Below are 16765 nucleotides of genomic sequence, written 5' to 3'. Positions count from 1 at the left end.
CCACCTGGAGGCCTGCAGCCCCTGAACCTGGAGGTCTATCCAAAAAATCTTAAAACTTGGGAAAATTTATCATATAAGAATGATTTTATCTTTTATAACCTATGCTCTCAGTCCAAAGATAAAGCCTATACTCACTGTTTCTGCAAATGTGTCAAAACTTCCTCCCGCAGATATTAAAATAATCTCTATAAAAACAATTTGCCAACCTACCTAAAGTAAGGATCCTGGTCGATAGCACAGGGAATAAGGCATGGAACTTTAGTCTTGTCTCCGAAAATGAATGGAAATGATGATGAGAATGATGGCGCTGCCTGAACTGCTGGGAAACCAATCTTGCCAATAGGACTGCTGTCATCAAATCCAAAGATTCCTTAATAAAACATTCGTTGTTATGTTCTAGTAAAAGCATAAGATAAGATAAATGAATAAGACAATGAACGATGAATTGATGTGAATTTCCAATGATGATGAACAAAATTAACCCTTCTAATGTAGTCTATAAAGATTAAAATTATTAGTTAAAAAGTTGGACACTAACACTTTGAACGTAACAATCAAGAATTATTTTTTAAATGAAGCCAACGGGCAAATTAAATTTTAGAGTAGCGAAGCTAATTAAAACTCATTACCTTTTACTTGATTGTAAGTGACACACTTCTGAATCTTGATAATGTTTTGATAAAAGCTAGGACACTGCCCCATAAAAGTCAAGTCGGCAAAAATGAAAGTCTTATTGATATCAAACCCCAAAGCAATGATATCCTTAACATTCTCCCATCCCAGACGTTTGCATTCGTCCATCTTCAAATCTTTCCAGAGAAATTTTTCATCATCTGTCAGCTGAATCACCAATGGAACATCAAACACATCCTAAAACGTGAAATGGTATTATAGACAGTTTTCCGCAAATAATGAGATAAAAATCACAAAATAAATCAATACTATGTATGATTTTTTTGTATGGCTTTGAACCGGTTGTTCTCCAACGGAAAAAATCGAATTCGGAGCCATACGACAACAACACTTTTAATAGGGATTAAAAAAAAAAATTTCAATATCATTTGAAGAAGGGTAATTCCATGAAAAGTGCAGAAAGGTTAATTAAAACTAGAGTGGCAATTCTTCAAAAAGGGGAACTTATTTGCGCGGATTTTCCGTAAGGGTATGTGTTCTAAGACTCAATTTATATTTTTCTTGTTAAAATCACATGTGTAAAGAGCAAATAGGTAAAAGGTAACAAATTGTGAAAATTACAATCTATGTGAAAAGTATTCATTGAATACTCCACAAGGAAACGTTAATACCTGTAGCCATTTTGTGAACATGAAGGGGATGAGATGACCCAGGTGCATGGCCTCGCTGCTAGGTCCTCGTCCAGTGTACAAAAAGAACTTGTTACCCTTCTCCACTTGATCAAGAATAAGGGCCAAGTCTCTGTGAGAGAAGAATATTCCTCTCTTGATAAGATGGTGGGCTGGCCGTTTTATCACAGATTCAAGGCGGCTGATTAGTATAGAGTCGATGGCAGAGCTGCCAAACTTTATGATAAGCTTCTCGTAGTCGACGCCCTTCTCCGAGCTGGCCTTCACGTCCCAGGGGTTTACTTCATCCTCGCCCTGCCCTGACTCGTCACTGGTTTTAGCAGGACTGGCTTCTGAAAAAGAAAAAAAGGCTTAGAATTAAAGTAAAAAATAATTTTGTACTACAGCAGGGTTGTAATTTTCCAACCCGGTTGAATTTCTTTTCTACCTACTACTCTCTATTTTTATAAATAATAAAAATACAGGATATTCTTTAACTTTAATTTCTTCAAAAAGGGGGGGGATAATGGAAAATATACTACATCCCTGTCCTACAAGCAAACCAATCTTTAATTGTGCTTAATCATCTGAAAAATACTCAATAAATCAAGATAAGTTTTTGTGAAGATTCGGTACAGAAGGAGGGCTCATGCACTAAACAGGAGCAGAGCACTATAAAAATGTGACACATACAAACTTTTTGGAGACCAAAAAATGACGACAAAGCAGTATATAAAAAAAAAACTTTAATTAGCATAAGAAGTAATAATGATTAATGATTGCCAAAAAGGCATATAATACAGTGATTGAAATGATTCTAATGGACTTCCATCCACTAACAGCAACCAAGCCACTATAGACAGAAAGATGACTAAATTAACCGGTCTCTCCTATGGCAATTAAAAATTTCAATGCTCAAAAAAAGCAATAAGCATTGAGCAAGAATATTTATAAATACCTCCATTTTCGTAGGATTTTAGCTTTTCTTTCAATATTCTATTTTCTTCTTGTAATTGTAATAATTCTTTTTCATTTCCAGCGGCGGATTTTTGTGCTGCAGTTGCTGAACTAATCTTAGAGAAAAGGTCTTTTAATTGGTCTATTTCTAGATCAGCTTTGTCCGCCCGTGCTGATAATTCTGTTAAAGACATTCTATCTGGAAAAAATCAAGTAATCAACACATTATTGAATATACATTGTAGCTCGTGCCGGCTTGCATTATATCATACTAGATAAGTTAACAATTATGCTAGCTGTTGCTTAATCCGGCACGTGACACTTCAAACAATACTAGAGGGAATGACTTTGCTGGTGAACCACCCGGGGGCCACAATGCCATGCACAGTTAAAACTTTCATACAAAGATGTTTTTTAACAAACAGGAAAAATACTTTAATTACTTATGTAAAAACATACAATTCTTCGTACGTTCGTTTGGAACTCCAAATAAAGATTATTTAATCACTTTCAGTACTTGACTTATAAATACATTTTTTGACTAAAAAATAGGGACTTATTTTTATATCATTTGATTTGAAGTCATAGCATTTTTATTACAAAAACTTAAATAAACATTAAAAAATAAATTTTCCATGCCTCTAAATCCCAAATAAAATTGTTGTCTGCTTGTAAGATTCATCAAAAATAGGAAGAAAAGAGGGGAAGGAGAAGTATGGTGTGCAACAATTTCCGCATAAAATAATGGATATAGAATATACGTGGCTATTATGATATGGGAAAAAGTCAATTTAGCTTGTTAATGTGGACCTCATTTATTGATAAGTTTGTTCATCTAGTATCTGGAGAGAAGAATACCAATATTTTATATTATATTATTCTTTTCAATAGTTTATTTTGAATTTTGCAATTATAAAAAGATGCTCCGTTATGACTATACTATTCTTAAAACAGCAAATTATTAAACTTTAAATTGACATTCATATGGTTTTTATAAACAATTTAATTTTTGGGCGATTCATTACATTTTTCATGTACTAGAGACTTTCTTTTTTTATGATTTTTGCGATTCATGCTCAGATATTTTTGCGAAGATAATGGCACACCAAGGAATATATTTGGGGAAGGTCATAAAAACCCCTGAAAAAAGGGAAAGGTAAAACAAGTGTACAAAAATCGCATGGTTATCAAACAAAGAATTGTAAAATTTTAAAAGATGTAGAACATGCTTGAAAAACTAATATTAAAATTTTATTTTATTATATTGATTTTATTTCATTTGAAGAAATAAAAATAGATAATCATTTATCTTTTACAAAAAAATATTTTATGCATAAATGAGTTAATATTCTGCGATATGGCAGCCTTGATATCAAAGAAATTTCGAGAGCGTGACAGTACATCATTTCTATCTTCTATCTGATAAGAAAGGCCAACACAACAAAGCGCGCCAGTCAGAACGGATTGAATAGAAAATTCTCCCATGCCGTGACACAGCTAGCTTCTATATCAAGTGGTGGAATGAATCTGTCTGCTTGGCCCGAGTTTCCCTCTCCTCCATTTTTCTTGACTTTCCTTTCCCTCTTCTCTTTATGCTACAAAGACACACCAGAGTGGGGTGTGATCCTTGCTGGTGGCAACTGGGTGGATTGCCATGCCGGGTCGCCTTAAGAGTGATGCATCCGTACCGGGCCTTAGCTTTAGAACGAGCGTTACAGCCGGACCGCGTCATAGCACCAGCCGTACCAGACCCTAGGACAAAGAGTAGTCTGACAGCCGGGCCGCGTCACACCACCAGTTTTCTCCAAACAATGGCGTCAATGCAAGTGAAATCTGAAGTGATATAAATTTTGCCGTATTATTGCAAATTTTGATGATTATATGCAAATTAAATTTTGCCAAAATATTCCTGTTTTAATAAGGAATCTAATGATATAATTTTCTAAAAGATTCATTGTGTTTTTATACCACTTTTAAGCGTTTTTTCGTAGGTTTCTAATTGTTTCTTGTTTATTCGTCGTATACACCCCCAAATTTGGGGCTTTTTGTGTGTGATTATCAAGCATACCAGATACACCTTATATCGACACTTAATATGCAACAATTTTTTTCGTGTAAATGATAGTTTTATGATCAGGATGACCCCAATAACGTTATTTTACCAAAAAATATCAACTTTTAATTTTCTAATATTTTCTAAATTTTCCACTTTTCAGCGAAAATTCATTTAGGGGTGTATAGGGCACGAAAACACGGCCTGTCTATAGGCGAGTGGTTATAAATACCCCAAATTTCGGCGTAAAATTGGTCGGAAAGGAATTTTTTTGCGTCAACTTTGACAATTTTAGACATTTATATCGGAAATGAAATTTAGCTCTAAAAAATTCAATTTCAAATCTTTATTGTTTTGAACTTATTGGCAGACGAAAACGTCTTTTAATAAGGTAAAACTGTCCTCAAAATTTCCGTCGTATATGTTTAATTTGAACTATATATATTCAGTATATGGCTAAAATTTGAAACAATAATTTAAAACACAAAGTATTAACACTAAACTATAAACATAATATTTACTGACCATCCATGCAACTAATTATCCATTTGATCAAATCACTTATTATTCAAGTATACATTTATATATCTTTAATAGGTAAATTTAAGACATTTGGACTTTAAAAAATTCTAGTAAATTCCTCCATAAAACTTTACTTAACCTACGATAAGGAAAAAAAATTATCCCTATTTGCAAAGCTGCTAAAACTTAGCTAGAAAACTGCTTATAAATATCTCATGGATAATACACTTAGATTACTCTAGAGACTTCGATTCGAGCTAGTTTATTTTGTTCCACATAAAAAGTCCTACTAATATAATAGCTTCGCGCGCCATAATGAATAAAAACTTTGAAAAATCTAAACATTAAGAATTTTTAAAATTTCTCATTACGATTTAAATTGCCTAAAAATACTTGGATTTGTTTTAAGCTAGTCGGAAACAGTACCTTCTATTTCAGTTTTATAGTTTTCGTCCCTAGAGGTCAATGAGGTACTTTAAAGAGGCGAGAGGGGGGTTGGAGATCGACTCCCACTTTCATTTGTAGTTTTAAAGGGATGAAGGTAAAAGGGGAGAATTTTTAAATTATTATCTCATTGTGTTGGCTGTACAATTCCTGAAACAGTTTATTAACTTTCATGGTATCACTGCAAATGAGACTTCTATTGGCCCAGTGGAAATCGAGATATTTCGGTGCAGACAGACAAAACAAACATCACTTTACCTGTATTACTAAGCCTCCATGTAATGCCTTTAAGACCGATTAAACTTACATTTAATAAATTAAAGGACATGCTAAACTTCTATTAATAATGTAGACCCATCAACGCAGCAAGTATTCTGGTATCTTTCAAGACATAATACATCTATATTAATTTAAATTGAATAATAAGAAAAAATACCCATCAGTAAAGTTTTCCAAATTGGTAGGTACCTAAATATCTAGATTATTTTCTGCTTGATAGTAAATTAGCAAAATTGGATTAAACTAGCAACCTTTCATTCTTAAAATTAATTGTCTAATATTTGTTTCAGAGACTAGTAACAATTGTATAAATGAATCCAAACCACCCGCACTATGCGGGCCTGGGGGGTGGGCCCAACCTTAATCTTCTTGATAATATGCTCATGGCCGCTGGTTTTCAGGTAATTTTTAGTGCTATGGTAACATTTTGTTGGGGGTTGGAGGATATATTTTCTGAAGTCACTAATAAAATAGGTATATGGAGGGGGTGGATAACTTATGAAAAGGTATATTGAAACTAGGGGCAAAGCTACTAAATGAATCCAATATAGATACTAAAAGATTAAAAGATAGATCAATTATAATTGAATTAAACTTAGTCTTAACCCCTATTACTAATGTTTAAATTATTATGTATATACCTCAAAGGAAGATTTGATAAATATTAATTTTTGTAGGCAACTGAACAGCCAGTCGTGTCAAGATCCACAATAGTACCTCAATACACATATGCCCAGGTACACTTAATTTTCTTTTTTTATAATATATAGACAATATAAAATTAATCTTTCTTTTCACCTAGCAGCAAAAAAGATATACTTCAATGTGGAGAAACGGATAATTTAACAATTTCTTTATTTGACATTCTTATTCTTCAGGAGGTTAGTATGCAGCACCATGCACTCAACCTTGGACAGACCCACACCACAATGGCGGGCAGCGACCCTGTCCATGTCATCGTTTACCAACAACAAAATGAACAACAACAACAGCAGCAGCAACAACAGCAACAACAACAGCAGCAGCAACAGCCGATAAGTTATAAAATCCCACAGCTAGGAACGGTGGTTGCCCAGGAACAAAATTTTGTTGTGAATGATCAGGGCGGCCAGATTAGACAAAATGCTACTCCGGTGTCCAGCCATCAAAATATAACGTAAGAATTTGAATATTTTATTTAAGATAAAAATGGGCAGCATGACTTAAAAGCTTTGGAGTAGGGTGGATTAAATGGTACTATGTATGAAAGAGAGCAAGAACTTTTAAGCACCTTCTAGCAATATTGTCAAACATTGCTTTTGCGAGTAAACCAGGTTTTTGTTCAACATGGTTAAATAAGCGAAAACCATCAGTTCTACTACGACTTTATTAGTAAAAATTGTTAAAATTAATAGAATGACAAATTTCATGGAATGATACATAAGTACATTAACCACTAAGTTATTGCAAATTATCATCCCTTTCGCTAGATATATGAAAAATATAAAAACTAACTCGTCATTTGATGTTCTAAAACTGAAGCTTTTTGATATAATTGCGGAATGGTGCTTAAAATTACTTGTTCTCGTTCTTTTACTTTGATATAAGGGGGGGGGGGGGGGGGGGGTTAATGCAACCATCTCGTAATCAGTGAGCAAATGGCACTTAGAATTCGAATTTCCATCTATAATTTTGCATGAGTAATCCTTGGTAGATCTATTTTCCCTAAATCGAACAAAAAGTTGGAAAAGTAACGGCTGGCGGCTCATCTGTTTTGCCATTTGTTTGATATCTATATTGCAAATTAGTCACGAAACCTCTCTCAACATAATACTCTTTTCTACTCCAAAACGCTATCAAACGGTTCTAGACGGTAGCTGTTGGTACTAGAAGTTTTAGAATTGGTTATTGCTATCATTTAACATGAATTAAACCAAAAATATGTTTTAAAAAGTTGATTCCTACGTAATTGATGATGGATTTACCCTGAAAATAGGCAAAAAACGGCTGAGCCGCTAGCCGTTACTTTTCCAACTTTTTGTTCGATTTAGGGAAAATAGACCTACCAAGGATTACTCATGCAAAAGTTCAGATCGAAATTCGAATTCTAAGTGTCATTTGCTCACTGATTACGAGATGGTTGCATTAACCCCCCCCCCCTTAAACAATTAAATGACAAATAGGAAGCCCCATTGAAAAGCACAAACATATCGGTCAATCCATAGAAGATTTCTATTAGGCTAGACATAAAACCAACTATTTCCTCTTTCCAGGGAATCAGAGCCAATTCACTCGTCATCAGCACAATCAATCGCCAGACAAGTCCAATCTCCGGCGGAGCGCAGAAAAGACATTGTAGCTCAGGCTATGCAGGAGCAAAAAATATTTGAAGACAGTGTTCCCAAACAGGAACCCATAGTGAAACAGGAGCCTGGAGTCAGCCAGGCACAGGCATCAACTTCTGGTGCATCCAACAACGGGACACCGGCGACCACGTCCGGGACAACCAGCACAAGTGTAGATACGAAGCCGGTTGTAACGGCCTCCAAGAGTACACCAACAATTACACCTCAGCAAAGAAGACCCTATCAAAGGTCTTCGACGTATAACAGACAACAAGTTATGCCTCGTTTACAGGTAATTTATTAATTGATGTAATAAGTTGTTTTTTAAAGCCTAATACTGTGTAATATTAATTTAAAAGCTCTTGGCATTGATAAAGGTACACTCACCAGACAAACAACCATCTTATTTCTTTGCTTTTTTTCTGAAAGTCTTAATGTATGGTAATGATATTTTTCTGTTTCTTGGTATAAATATTATATATGCCACATCAGTATTGATATAAATTGATGGACAGCAGTAGATAATAGATCTTAAATCTCCAATATGACATATAACAAACACAATAAGCGTTTAGGCTAAATTTAAGCTACTACCGTGGATCATTTATATTTATGCCTTTATTTTTCATTCAGATTTTGGATGATGAAGATGATGGTTTAACCTGTCGCATGTGTCTGGCAAGCTACTGGTACAAAGCTGAACTACTAGAACATCTCAAAACTGTCCACAGCATCTCAGAACCAGACAAATACGAGAAGGAAGAAAGAGCCAAGAAATTGAGTAAACTACGGGAAGAGCAGCAAAGAATTATCATGGCCAAAAGACAGCGCGAAGAACGCGAACGAAGATTGCGCGAAGCTAAATATGGCCGGGGCAGAGGCCGGATTTTGCCCGGAGGCCGCTTTCGTCCTCAGGGTCCTGGCCAGCGACCCTCTTTTCAGTACAGAGATGGAGCCTTCATTTGTGACCTTTGCAAGGAAAGCTTTAGTGATGGCAATGATATGGTCACCCATTGGAAGACCCATGTAAAGAAACAACAGATAGAGATGATGAGATCAGGCAGAGGAAGGGGGCGAGGCCGTCCACCTGTAGGCGGACGGGGCAGGGGTAGACCTTCTTTGGATGACAAGAGTGATGATTCCAGTGAATCTAGTGAAGAGTCGGTAAGGGTTTATAAACAGCGTTAAATTCAATTTCAGACATTCCATAACCCCCTAAATTAGTTATTTATGTTCAATGTTTGTTATTACCTGGACAAAGTAGTAAGTTTTTTAATTTGTCTGTAAAGATCTTCTAACTACTTAACCGATTGAGTCCACCATTGGAGAGGCGTCGTAGCTCAGTAGTAACGAACTGAGATAAGGTGATGAGAGTTCGAGTTCTAGTCCCCATGAGTCAACTCGAATTTCTCAGTTAAATACATTCACGCAACTTCCCCATGTTGTGTAAGAAGGGGATTATTGAGTAAGTTTGGATACTCAATACTCACGTACATAATATCAGTACTACCCTTATCCCTAGCTCATCTGCGGTGAGCGTCATTCATTACGGTGACTTAATTTGGGAAACCTGCCATACTCGGCGATGGTGAGGTAATAATGAGTAGCTCTCATTAAATATCGGGTCAAGTCATAACGTGCTTGAACGTGGAGCTTGATAGCCCCAGTGGCTATACAAAAGTGTCTCAGCCTACTCCATGACTACTTAGGTCCAAACCCTAAGAAACTATGGCTAATCAATCAATCAATCAATCAAAAACCATTTGAGGAAATTTTCATAAAGTTCTAAGTTTTTTTCCACATTAGTGTAGGAGGATTTCAGGTTATTTTTATGCCTTCTACCTCCCCTACATAGCCTAGTTGATTACAAAAATTTAAAAATAGGAAAGTTCTTTCATTTAATTTTCATGTCATTGTTGTATATATATATTGAAAAAAATGTCTAGGCTGAAGAAGAAACAAGTAAGAAGAAGAAAGGAATGCCCAGATGGACAGCCTACCTACTCTGGTCAACAAGGAAGAGACGAGAGGTTGTTGTTGATAATCCTGATTGGACATTCGCTCAGATTGCTAAATGGATTAGTGAGGAATGGAAAAAGGTATCAACCAGTTTTTCCCATGATGTTTGAATCGATATATTATTACTTTGATGTTGCACTAGGCTTTCATGTACTCTGATAAAGTGCTGCTCGCAGCTGGCTAAAATAAAAATACAACCATCCCTTCCCATTCCCTCCTACTGAATGAACGAACTGACAAATGAATGAGGTCCATATTAGCAAGCTAAATGGACAACAAATTTCCTACTGTTAATATATCCAATCCACGAATATCATATAAGTATACATTTTTGATTGCTTAAATTAGTATCTTTAAAAGTACTAAAATCTACATGTTTATGAGATTTGTTGCTTCCTACACAATATCCATCGTGTTACTTTATAATTCTTGCATCATAGTGCACTATGATTTATTCCTTTTCTTTATAAAATACAATTTCTGTAATAAAAACATTGGACTGGAAATTTCACTGACGTTATCTTATTTTAACCTAAAATCTTTAGTTTTTTTTGTTGAATTTTGATTGGTTGGTTCTACCACACTATTAGTATCAAAACTTTTATTTACCAAAAATTATTCAATATTTACAATTCATTGTGTATTGTCTTATCTCCCTTTTAAATATATCATTTTCATTCAAGATTGACGCAGATGAGAAGGATGAACTACAGAAGGAGGCAGAGGAGATGAATGAGCTGGGAATAAGAAAGTTACCAAGAGATGATGATGGTTCAGATCCTGATAAGGTAAATTATATTTCAAGATTGTGTGGTACTAACCAGGGAGAGAGGGGACATTGAGCTGTTTATTACACTAGTCCCCAAAGTTTTATGATAACGTTTTTTGATTCGACTCAATAACTTTGGGGACTCTTCGGGAGTTTTGATTGGTTGGTTCATTCAGTTTCAAAACGCAACAATTACTAATCGAAATGAACATAAGAAGTTATTTGGTTTATTATCATTGGGGATGTACATCAATTTAGTGGCCATTATCTTATCCCTTTATATTCTTAGTAGTAATGGCAATCCGTCGAATTTTTGGGCCGGATTCGGATTCCGGATTCTTATTTTTGGCGAATTCCGGATTCTAGCAATATTTTAAAAGGATTTTTTTTTGAATTTAAAAATTAAGTGCTACATATGTCCTAAAAATCAATGTTCTTGGTGTTCTCTATAATTTACTTCCGAGAATCGAACCAGATTTTAAAAGATATTATATATAATGATGAAAATCTTTTCCTTCAAAGCGGAGGAGTTGAAAGAAAAAACTCAAGACGCTAATTTTAGCCTACCAAATAGAATCCGGAATCCGCTATGAAAAAACTGATTCCGGATCCAAATTCGGATTCCAAAATTGGCCAAAAATTGGGCGGATTCCGGATCCGGATTGCCAACCCTACTTTTAATACATCATGTTTCTATGGGTAATTTTCAACGTATTACTACAAAATCATTTGCTAATTTTGATATATTCTTTAGAGTACTACTGAAGAGGATTCAGATTATGAGGAGGGATATGAGAAGAAAACAAAACCAATTATGCTTAAGATCAAGAAAGAAAAGGTATCTAAACATCAAAATTTACACAAACAATGAAACTAGAGCTTTTTATATTAGCTCTTTGGGGTTAGCAGATATCTTACATGCCTTCTTGGAATCTAGATCACATGGATCTTACATTTTATGAACTAGACCATAACCATATTGATTTACAATATATAACAATAAAATGTTTTAAAGTAGCTGGATGCATGTTTTCTGTGTGTTTGACTGCCTAGTGAAATCACGAAAAAAAAACTTTTTGTAACACAACACTTCTACATTTTTAAGGGGTTCTTAATTTTTCTATTAAGGTTTAAAGCTATTTTGCCAATTTTTAGGGTCTGTTTTGTGATGTTAACTTCTTGGGCAAACTATAGTTTATCTTGATTTTAAGTAAAAAAGAATCAGATATTATTAAAAAAAATTTCAAAAATAATTATTCTAAGCAGGGAGGTGGAGGTGGTGATAGCTCTGATGAGAGTGACTGGGAACCTGAAGCTGAAATTAAACCTCCCAGCAGAGAACAGACAAGATCTGGCAGACAGAGAAAACGACCTTCTTTCTTCCAGGTTAGATTTTGCAATTGTTTCAATTCCAAGATCATGTTTTAATTGAAAGTTTTTGATATTTCTAATAGGGATGGCATCATCCATTAAGATAAAGCTACTTTATATTACCTTGGTACAGAATATATAGCTTAACTAGAAAAATTCATTTTAATATCAGATGTTAAATTTAATCAATATTATTAAAAAGCACAAACATAAATTCTAAAACCACGATTGTTTAAATGTTTAGTCACATTCAAGGTCTAAAACTGAAACTGTTCGTCTGTAAACCTTATTTATTTTAATCATAGAGTAGCTTTGTCACATTGATTGTATTGCTGAAATAACAACGTAAAATATCAAGTTTCTCATTATACTTAATTTTACATGTTATAAATTGATCTTTTTTTCAGGAATTCGAAAGCCAAGAGAATAATCTTGATAACATCCTTGAACAATTTGAGAAGCAGCAGGCCGAAGAATTTGGCAAGCCCCGTCCACCCAAACCAGAAAAGCCTGAAACCGAAAAGAAACCCCGCAAGCCACGTAAGCGCAAGGAGCCCTCAGAGCTGGAGGCTGCCCAGGTCATGCAGGAGGAAGAGGTTGAGGTCGAGGTACTGCGGTCCGGCAGGAAGCGCAAGGTGCGCAGGTTGATGACCTCATTCATGGAGGGTAGCGACGAGGATGACAAGATGACCAACGAGGGAGCCAGCAGTGATGACGAGGACTTTGAGCCTCCGCCAGAAGAAGAGGTGGAGAAGATTGAGGAGCATGATGATCAACTTGAGGACGAGGAGGAGGTGGACAGCGAGGATCTGGAGGATGAAGAGGATGAGGATGACCTCCGCTATGGTGATATGGACTTACCTCCAAAGAAGCGGGGCCGCCCAAAGAAGCTGTTGACGGACGAGGAGATTGAGGAGGCCACCCGCACAGCCATGAACGCCAAGCCTACCATTGAAATAATTCCAGTCAACAAGGAGGGAGAGAATGGGGAGGCGAAGGAAGGAGAAAAGGCTGATGGAGATGGTGAGGGCGGTGAAACGGAAAAGAAGGATAAATCTGGCGAGGACAAGGAGGATGGAGAAGGAGCGGGAGAAGGGGATGAAGAAGAAAAGTCTGATGAAAATGCGGTAATTTTTTAAAATTATGTGAATAACATAAATTTATATATTTGCCTATGAAAGTATAATGTTGTATTTCTCGAAAGCATAAGGTATTATTGCATTGCCGTAGGCACCCCAAATGTGTAGTTTACCCCAGAGATTAAGGGGACAATGGGCTTTTTATTACACTAGTCCCAAAGTTTTGGAATAACGTTTCTTATCCGTTGGCTTCATAATTACTGAGACTTTAGTTATTTTGATTGGTTGGATAGGAGTTCAAACGTTGCAACCACTAATTTTAATCTACAGAAGGAGTAACTTTTTGTATCATCATTAGGGATTTACATTGCCTTATCCCTTTAGTTACCTGAGTTTATCCTCTTTGATTTTAAAATAATTTTTAGGTGAAGGCACCATGGGTAAAGGAAACACTCACTGATTCTGAGGATGAAGGAAGCCGCAGCAAGGAGGGCGCCCCCATGGAGAATTTAGACAGCAATGTGCCCCCACTAGACACACCTGCCCCTCTAGAAAGTATAGACACCCCGGCGCCACCTGACCTACCTGAACAAGACGAGTCTAGTAGTAAAATGACCCACTTGGACGACGTGGCTGTGACTCAATTTGAGACCTCGTTAGACAAAAGTGAAGTGCCATTGACGAGCGCCGGCGGCGGCGGTGACGCGTCCGCCCAGTCGGCGCCTCTAACCGAAGAGGATTTACTCGGTGGCGCCGAACATACCTTGGACGACCAGCAGTTAAAAGCGGACATGATTGAAGCAAATCTTGAAGATATATTTAAATAAGTTTAGGGAATTGATTTGAGCGCGCATGTGTTGGTTGTGGTGAACGCTTATTGACTCGCAGAGCAACCACACAATAGCCAAGTTGTGATTTATTATGCATTATTATTTAGTATTAATATGAGTCGCTAAGTTAAAATATGCCATGTTTGTTTATAAAAAAACTTGTTGGTTCAAAGAAGAAAATGGGAAACTCTAAGATGAAATTCTATTTATAATAGTACATCAAAATAATCTTTTTTATTGTTAAATAGTGACAAAATAGTCTTTATTTTCTAATATTAAATAAGAACATATAAGGTATTTAGGATCCAGTGTAGTTTAAGGTAAGATGTTCTTGGTAACGATTTTAAAAAAATCTATGAACTTTAAAGGCTGTTAACGGCCAAACGGTGTAACATATAGATTATGCTCGCAGAAAGTTCGAACCGCGCGTTGTTAAGCCATTTAACACAGTGTGCGAGTATTTAGTCGTTGAGCAGCTAGCAGTCTTTAAAGTTTAAAGATTTTTAAAATAATCATTACCAGGAACATTTTATCGCTAACTGCACTAGATCAGAAATTTAAATTTTCATAATAGGAAAAGGTGCAATCTTTTACATCACTTAAAAATATTAAAAAAACCTTCCATAACATTTTTCTAGCAGTAGCTTTAAACCCTTGATGGGCAATATGTTATTTATTAAAGAAATATGAAGAAAAAAACTACCTATGTAAAATGTAAATATATTTTTAAAACAAAATAGATTATACATAAAATGTAATGAATTTTGAATAAATGTAAAAATAAATTTGAAACTAGTAAAACTCACCACGAAGATGCAATTCTAAAATATTCAAGAATAGTTATTTATCGCATTGTAATGTAGACAGCTTTCCTCGGATATTAAAATGAAAAATTAATAGATTAAAACCAGTTTTGTTAGACCCGAGGGGCCGAAAGCCCTTGCTAACAAACTGGTATTATTATAGATATTCGTTAAAAATTATCTGTAATACGATGCTATACATTATTTTTCAGTATAACTGTGAACCGGTTTTAATTCAGAGGATATTAATCGGTTACGAAGCCATACTGGTAAATTATCAGTTAAAAGTATTTATATCTGCAAACAATGTGATGTCTCTCTTAATAAAACACAGAATTTCTCTCCTTCCATCTTTGTTTGTCTTATTGAAGTAATGCTGGGGGGGGGGGGGGAGGTGGATATTTATAGGTTTCTGGAATAGAGTTGTTATACCCACATTATTGCTTTCTGTAATGGAGCTCTAAATGGGAAAGTATTTTCCAGTATGGCTTCCAAACCGATTTATATCTGCTGGCTTAGAACCGGTTCTGAGCCATACTTATAAATCATGTATAGCATCGTTTAGCAGACTAATTTCCATAAAATTAATACCAGTTTTGTTAGCTCTTGACTTTTGCTCTTTTGGGCTTACTATTGGTTTTAATTATATAATTTTTCTTTTTAATATCCGCGGAAAGCTGGCTCTAATACGATGCGATAAATAACTATTGAAGCAAGTAAGTTTAGCACCAGATACATTTCTTAGATTGGTATTTCTGCATTATACAAATCTGGTACCTTCGGGATAGATAAATAATTTCGGATTAAACTTTCAATTAAAAAAAATGTAATTGTATGATAGTAATTTATCGCATCGTAATATAGAAAGCTTTCCACAAATTAAAACCAATTTTGTTGGCCCCGAGAAGCCGAAGGCCCGGGTTAATAAAACTGAATATTATGATTTTTATTTTTATATTTTTGGAAAACTGTTTATAATACGATTCTATTCATGATTTTTAGTATGGCGTGAGACCCGGTTACAATCCATAGGTTATTAATCGGGTTTTAAGCCATACTGTAACGTTTTTACTTTGTTAATATTATTAGGTTTACATCTTAAAGTCACTTTGATGCAGAAATACCCATGCTCAGGCAATTTCCATTATTAATTTTTTTTCATTCAATTAAATTAAATTCCGAATATTAATTTATTGATTTTTATGATAAATTATAAAAATTGGAACATGTAATTTTTATTATTATTATTATTTGTATTTCTATGAAATTCTGAAATGGTATTAGAAACTTAATACATATTTTGTTACATGCGACGTTTTTTTTTGTAGCGAAGTCACTCTATAATTTACTTTGTCCGTCCGTCCGTAACGCTTTGGGGGAAAAGGGATTTTCTCGGTTTCTATGTAAGTTATTAAAACACATATAATAGTCGGAAATTATGACAATTTCTATAAAAGCGAAGCTCTGAAACGGTAGGACAGCTTAACGTTAACACTTGTCGAGTGTCAGTTCGGAATAAACAGAATTTAAAGAAAATTGCAAGTTGCCAAACTGATTAATTACTAAATACTTTTTAAGAACATACTTACATTTAAGGACTTTTTCATAACATAAAAAAAATTTTAAAATCGAAAAATCGATTCAACACGTTTTAAATGAACGAACAGATCTATAGTATAGATGTATATACAGACAACTACCTTCCTTTATTTGGTATTATCCTCTTAGAATTTTTTTTTCAATTTTTAAAATATGATGTACTAGCTTTTTTCACAATGCCCTAATTACAGAAAAGTTATTCACTTCGACCTCAGTTCTGTTGTTAACCTTTGAAGGACTAGATGACGCTTTGGGTACAAGTCCTCTACACGCCACCTTGAAAATAATCTTGCGTTTGAATTGCAGTGTAATGCGCTGAATCGCCTGGAGTATTAAGTAAGGTAACATCCAATAGACAACCAACTCTTTGATTACACGACCTTTGTCTAGAAGTCCTAACTGTGTATGGTAATGA

General features: G+C 35.1%; 3 protein-coding genes across 9 annotated transcripts in view; 1 reads left to right on the top strand and 2 right to left on the bottom strand.

Annotated features, from left to right (window-relative positions):
- The window catches only part of LOC145316261 (tryptophan--tRNA ligase, cytoplasmic-like), a 309384-nt gene that overhangs the window by 56082 nt on the left and 236537 nt on the right, over window positions 1–16765 (bottom strand). The window contains exons 2-5 of one of the 2 annotated variants that reach the window (XM_080156685.1): window positions 2260–2459; window positions 1305–1654; window positions 630–870; window positions 211–370 (exon numbers count right to left, since the gene is read on the bottom strand). The exons of the other annotated variant lie outside the window; for it this stretch is intronic. Coding sequence (XP_080012811.1) covers window positions 211–370; window positions 630–870; window positions 1305–1654; window positions 2260–2452 — 944 coding nt within the window. The 5' untranslated portion in view covers window positions 2453–2459. The remainder of the gene's footprint in view (window positions 1–210; window positions 371–629; window positions 871–1304; window positions 1655–2259; window positions 2460–16765) is intronic. 2 annotated transcript variants of the gene reach the window in all.
- The window catches only part of Ufm1 (Ubiquitin-fold modifier 1), a 268608-nt gene that overhangs the window by 50752 nt on the left and 201091 nt on the right, over window positions 1–16765 (bottom strand). The gene's annotated exons all lie outside the window — the stretch shown is intronic.
- Window positions 5826–16061, top strand: LOC145316257 (uncharacterized). 6 transcript variants are annotated; one of them, XR_013878397.1, is made up of 14 exons: window positions 5826–5957; window positions 6234–6293; window positions 6435–6712; window positions 7809–8172; window positions 8514–9044; window positions 9827–9979; window positions 10583–10687; window positions 11423–11506; window positions 11935–12054; window positions 12447–13166; window positions 13544–14268; window positions 14497–14802; window positions 15465–15500; window positions 15886–16061. XR_013878397.1 is itself a non-coding variant. In XM_080156680.1 (11 exons), exons 1-11 carry the CDS (start codon window positions 5868–5870, stop codon window positions 13943–13945), a joined length of 2907 nt encoding a protein of 968 aa, XP_080012806.1. In that variant the 5' UTR covers window positions 5826–5867; the 3' UTR covers window positions 13946–16061. The 6 variants fall into 6 exon arrangements, 2 of the variants coding, with proteins under 2 accessions (XP_080012806.1, XP_080012805.1); XR_013878396.1 differs by having other exon boundaries at window positions 11932–12054; window positions 14497–14787; XR_013878395.1 differs by having other exon boundaries at window positions 11932–12054.

The sequence above is a fragment of the Acartia tonsa genome, chromosome 4, assembly GCF_053477335.1.
Source record: "Acartia tonsa isolate MP-2025a chromosome 4, ASM5347733v1, whole genome shotgun sequence".
Taxonomy (NCBI): domain Eukaryota; kingdom Metazoa; phylum Arthropoda; class Copepoda; order Calanoida; family Acartiidae; genus Acartia; species Acartia tonsa.
The sequence above is the reverse complement of the archived record's forward strand: the minus strand, read 5'-3'. Positions and strand labels throughout refer to the sequence as shown.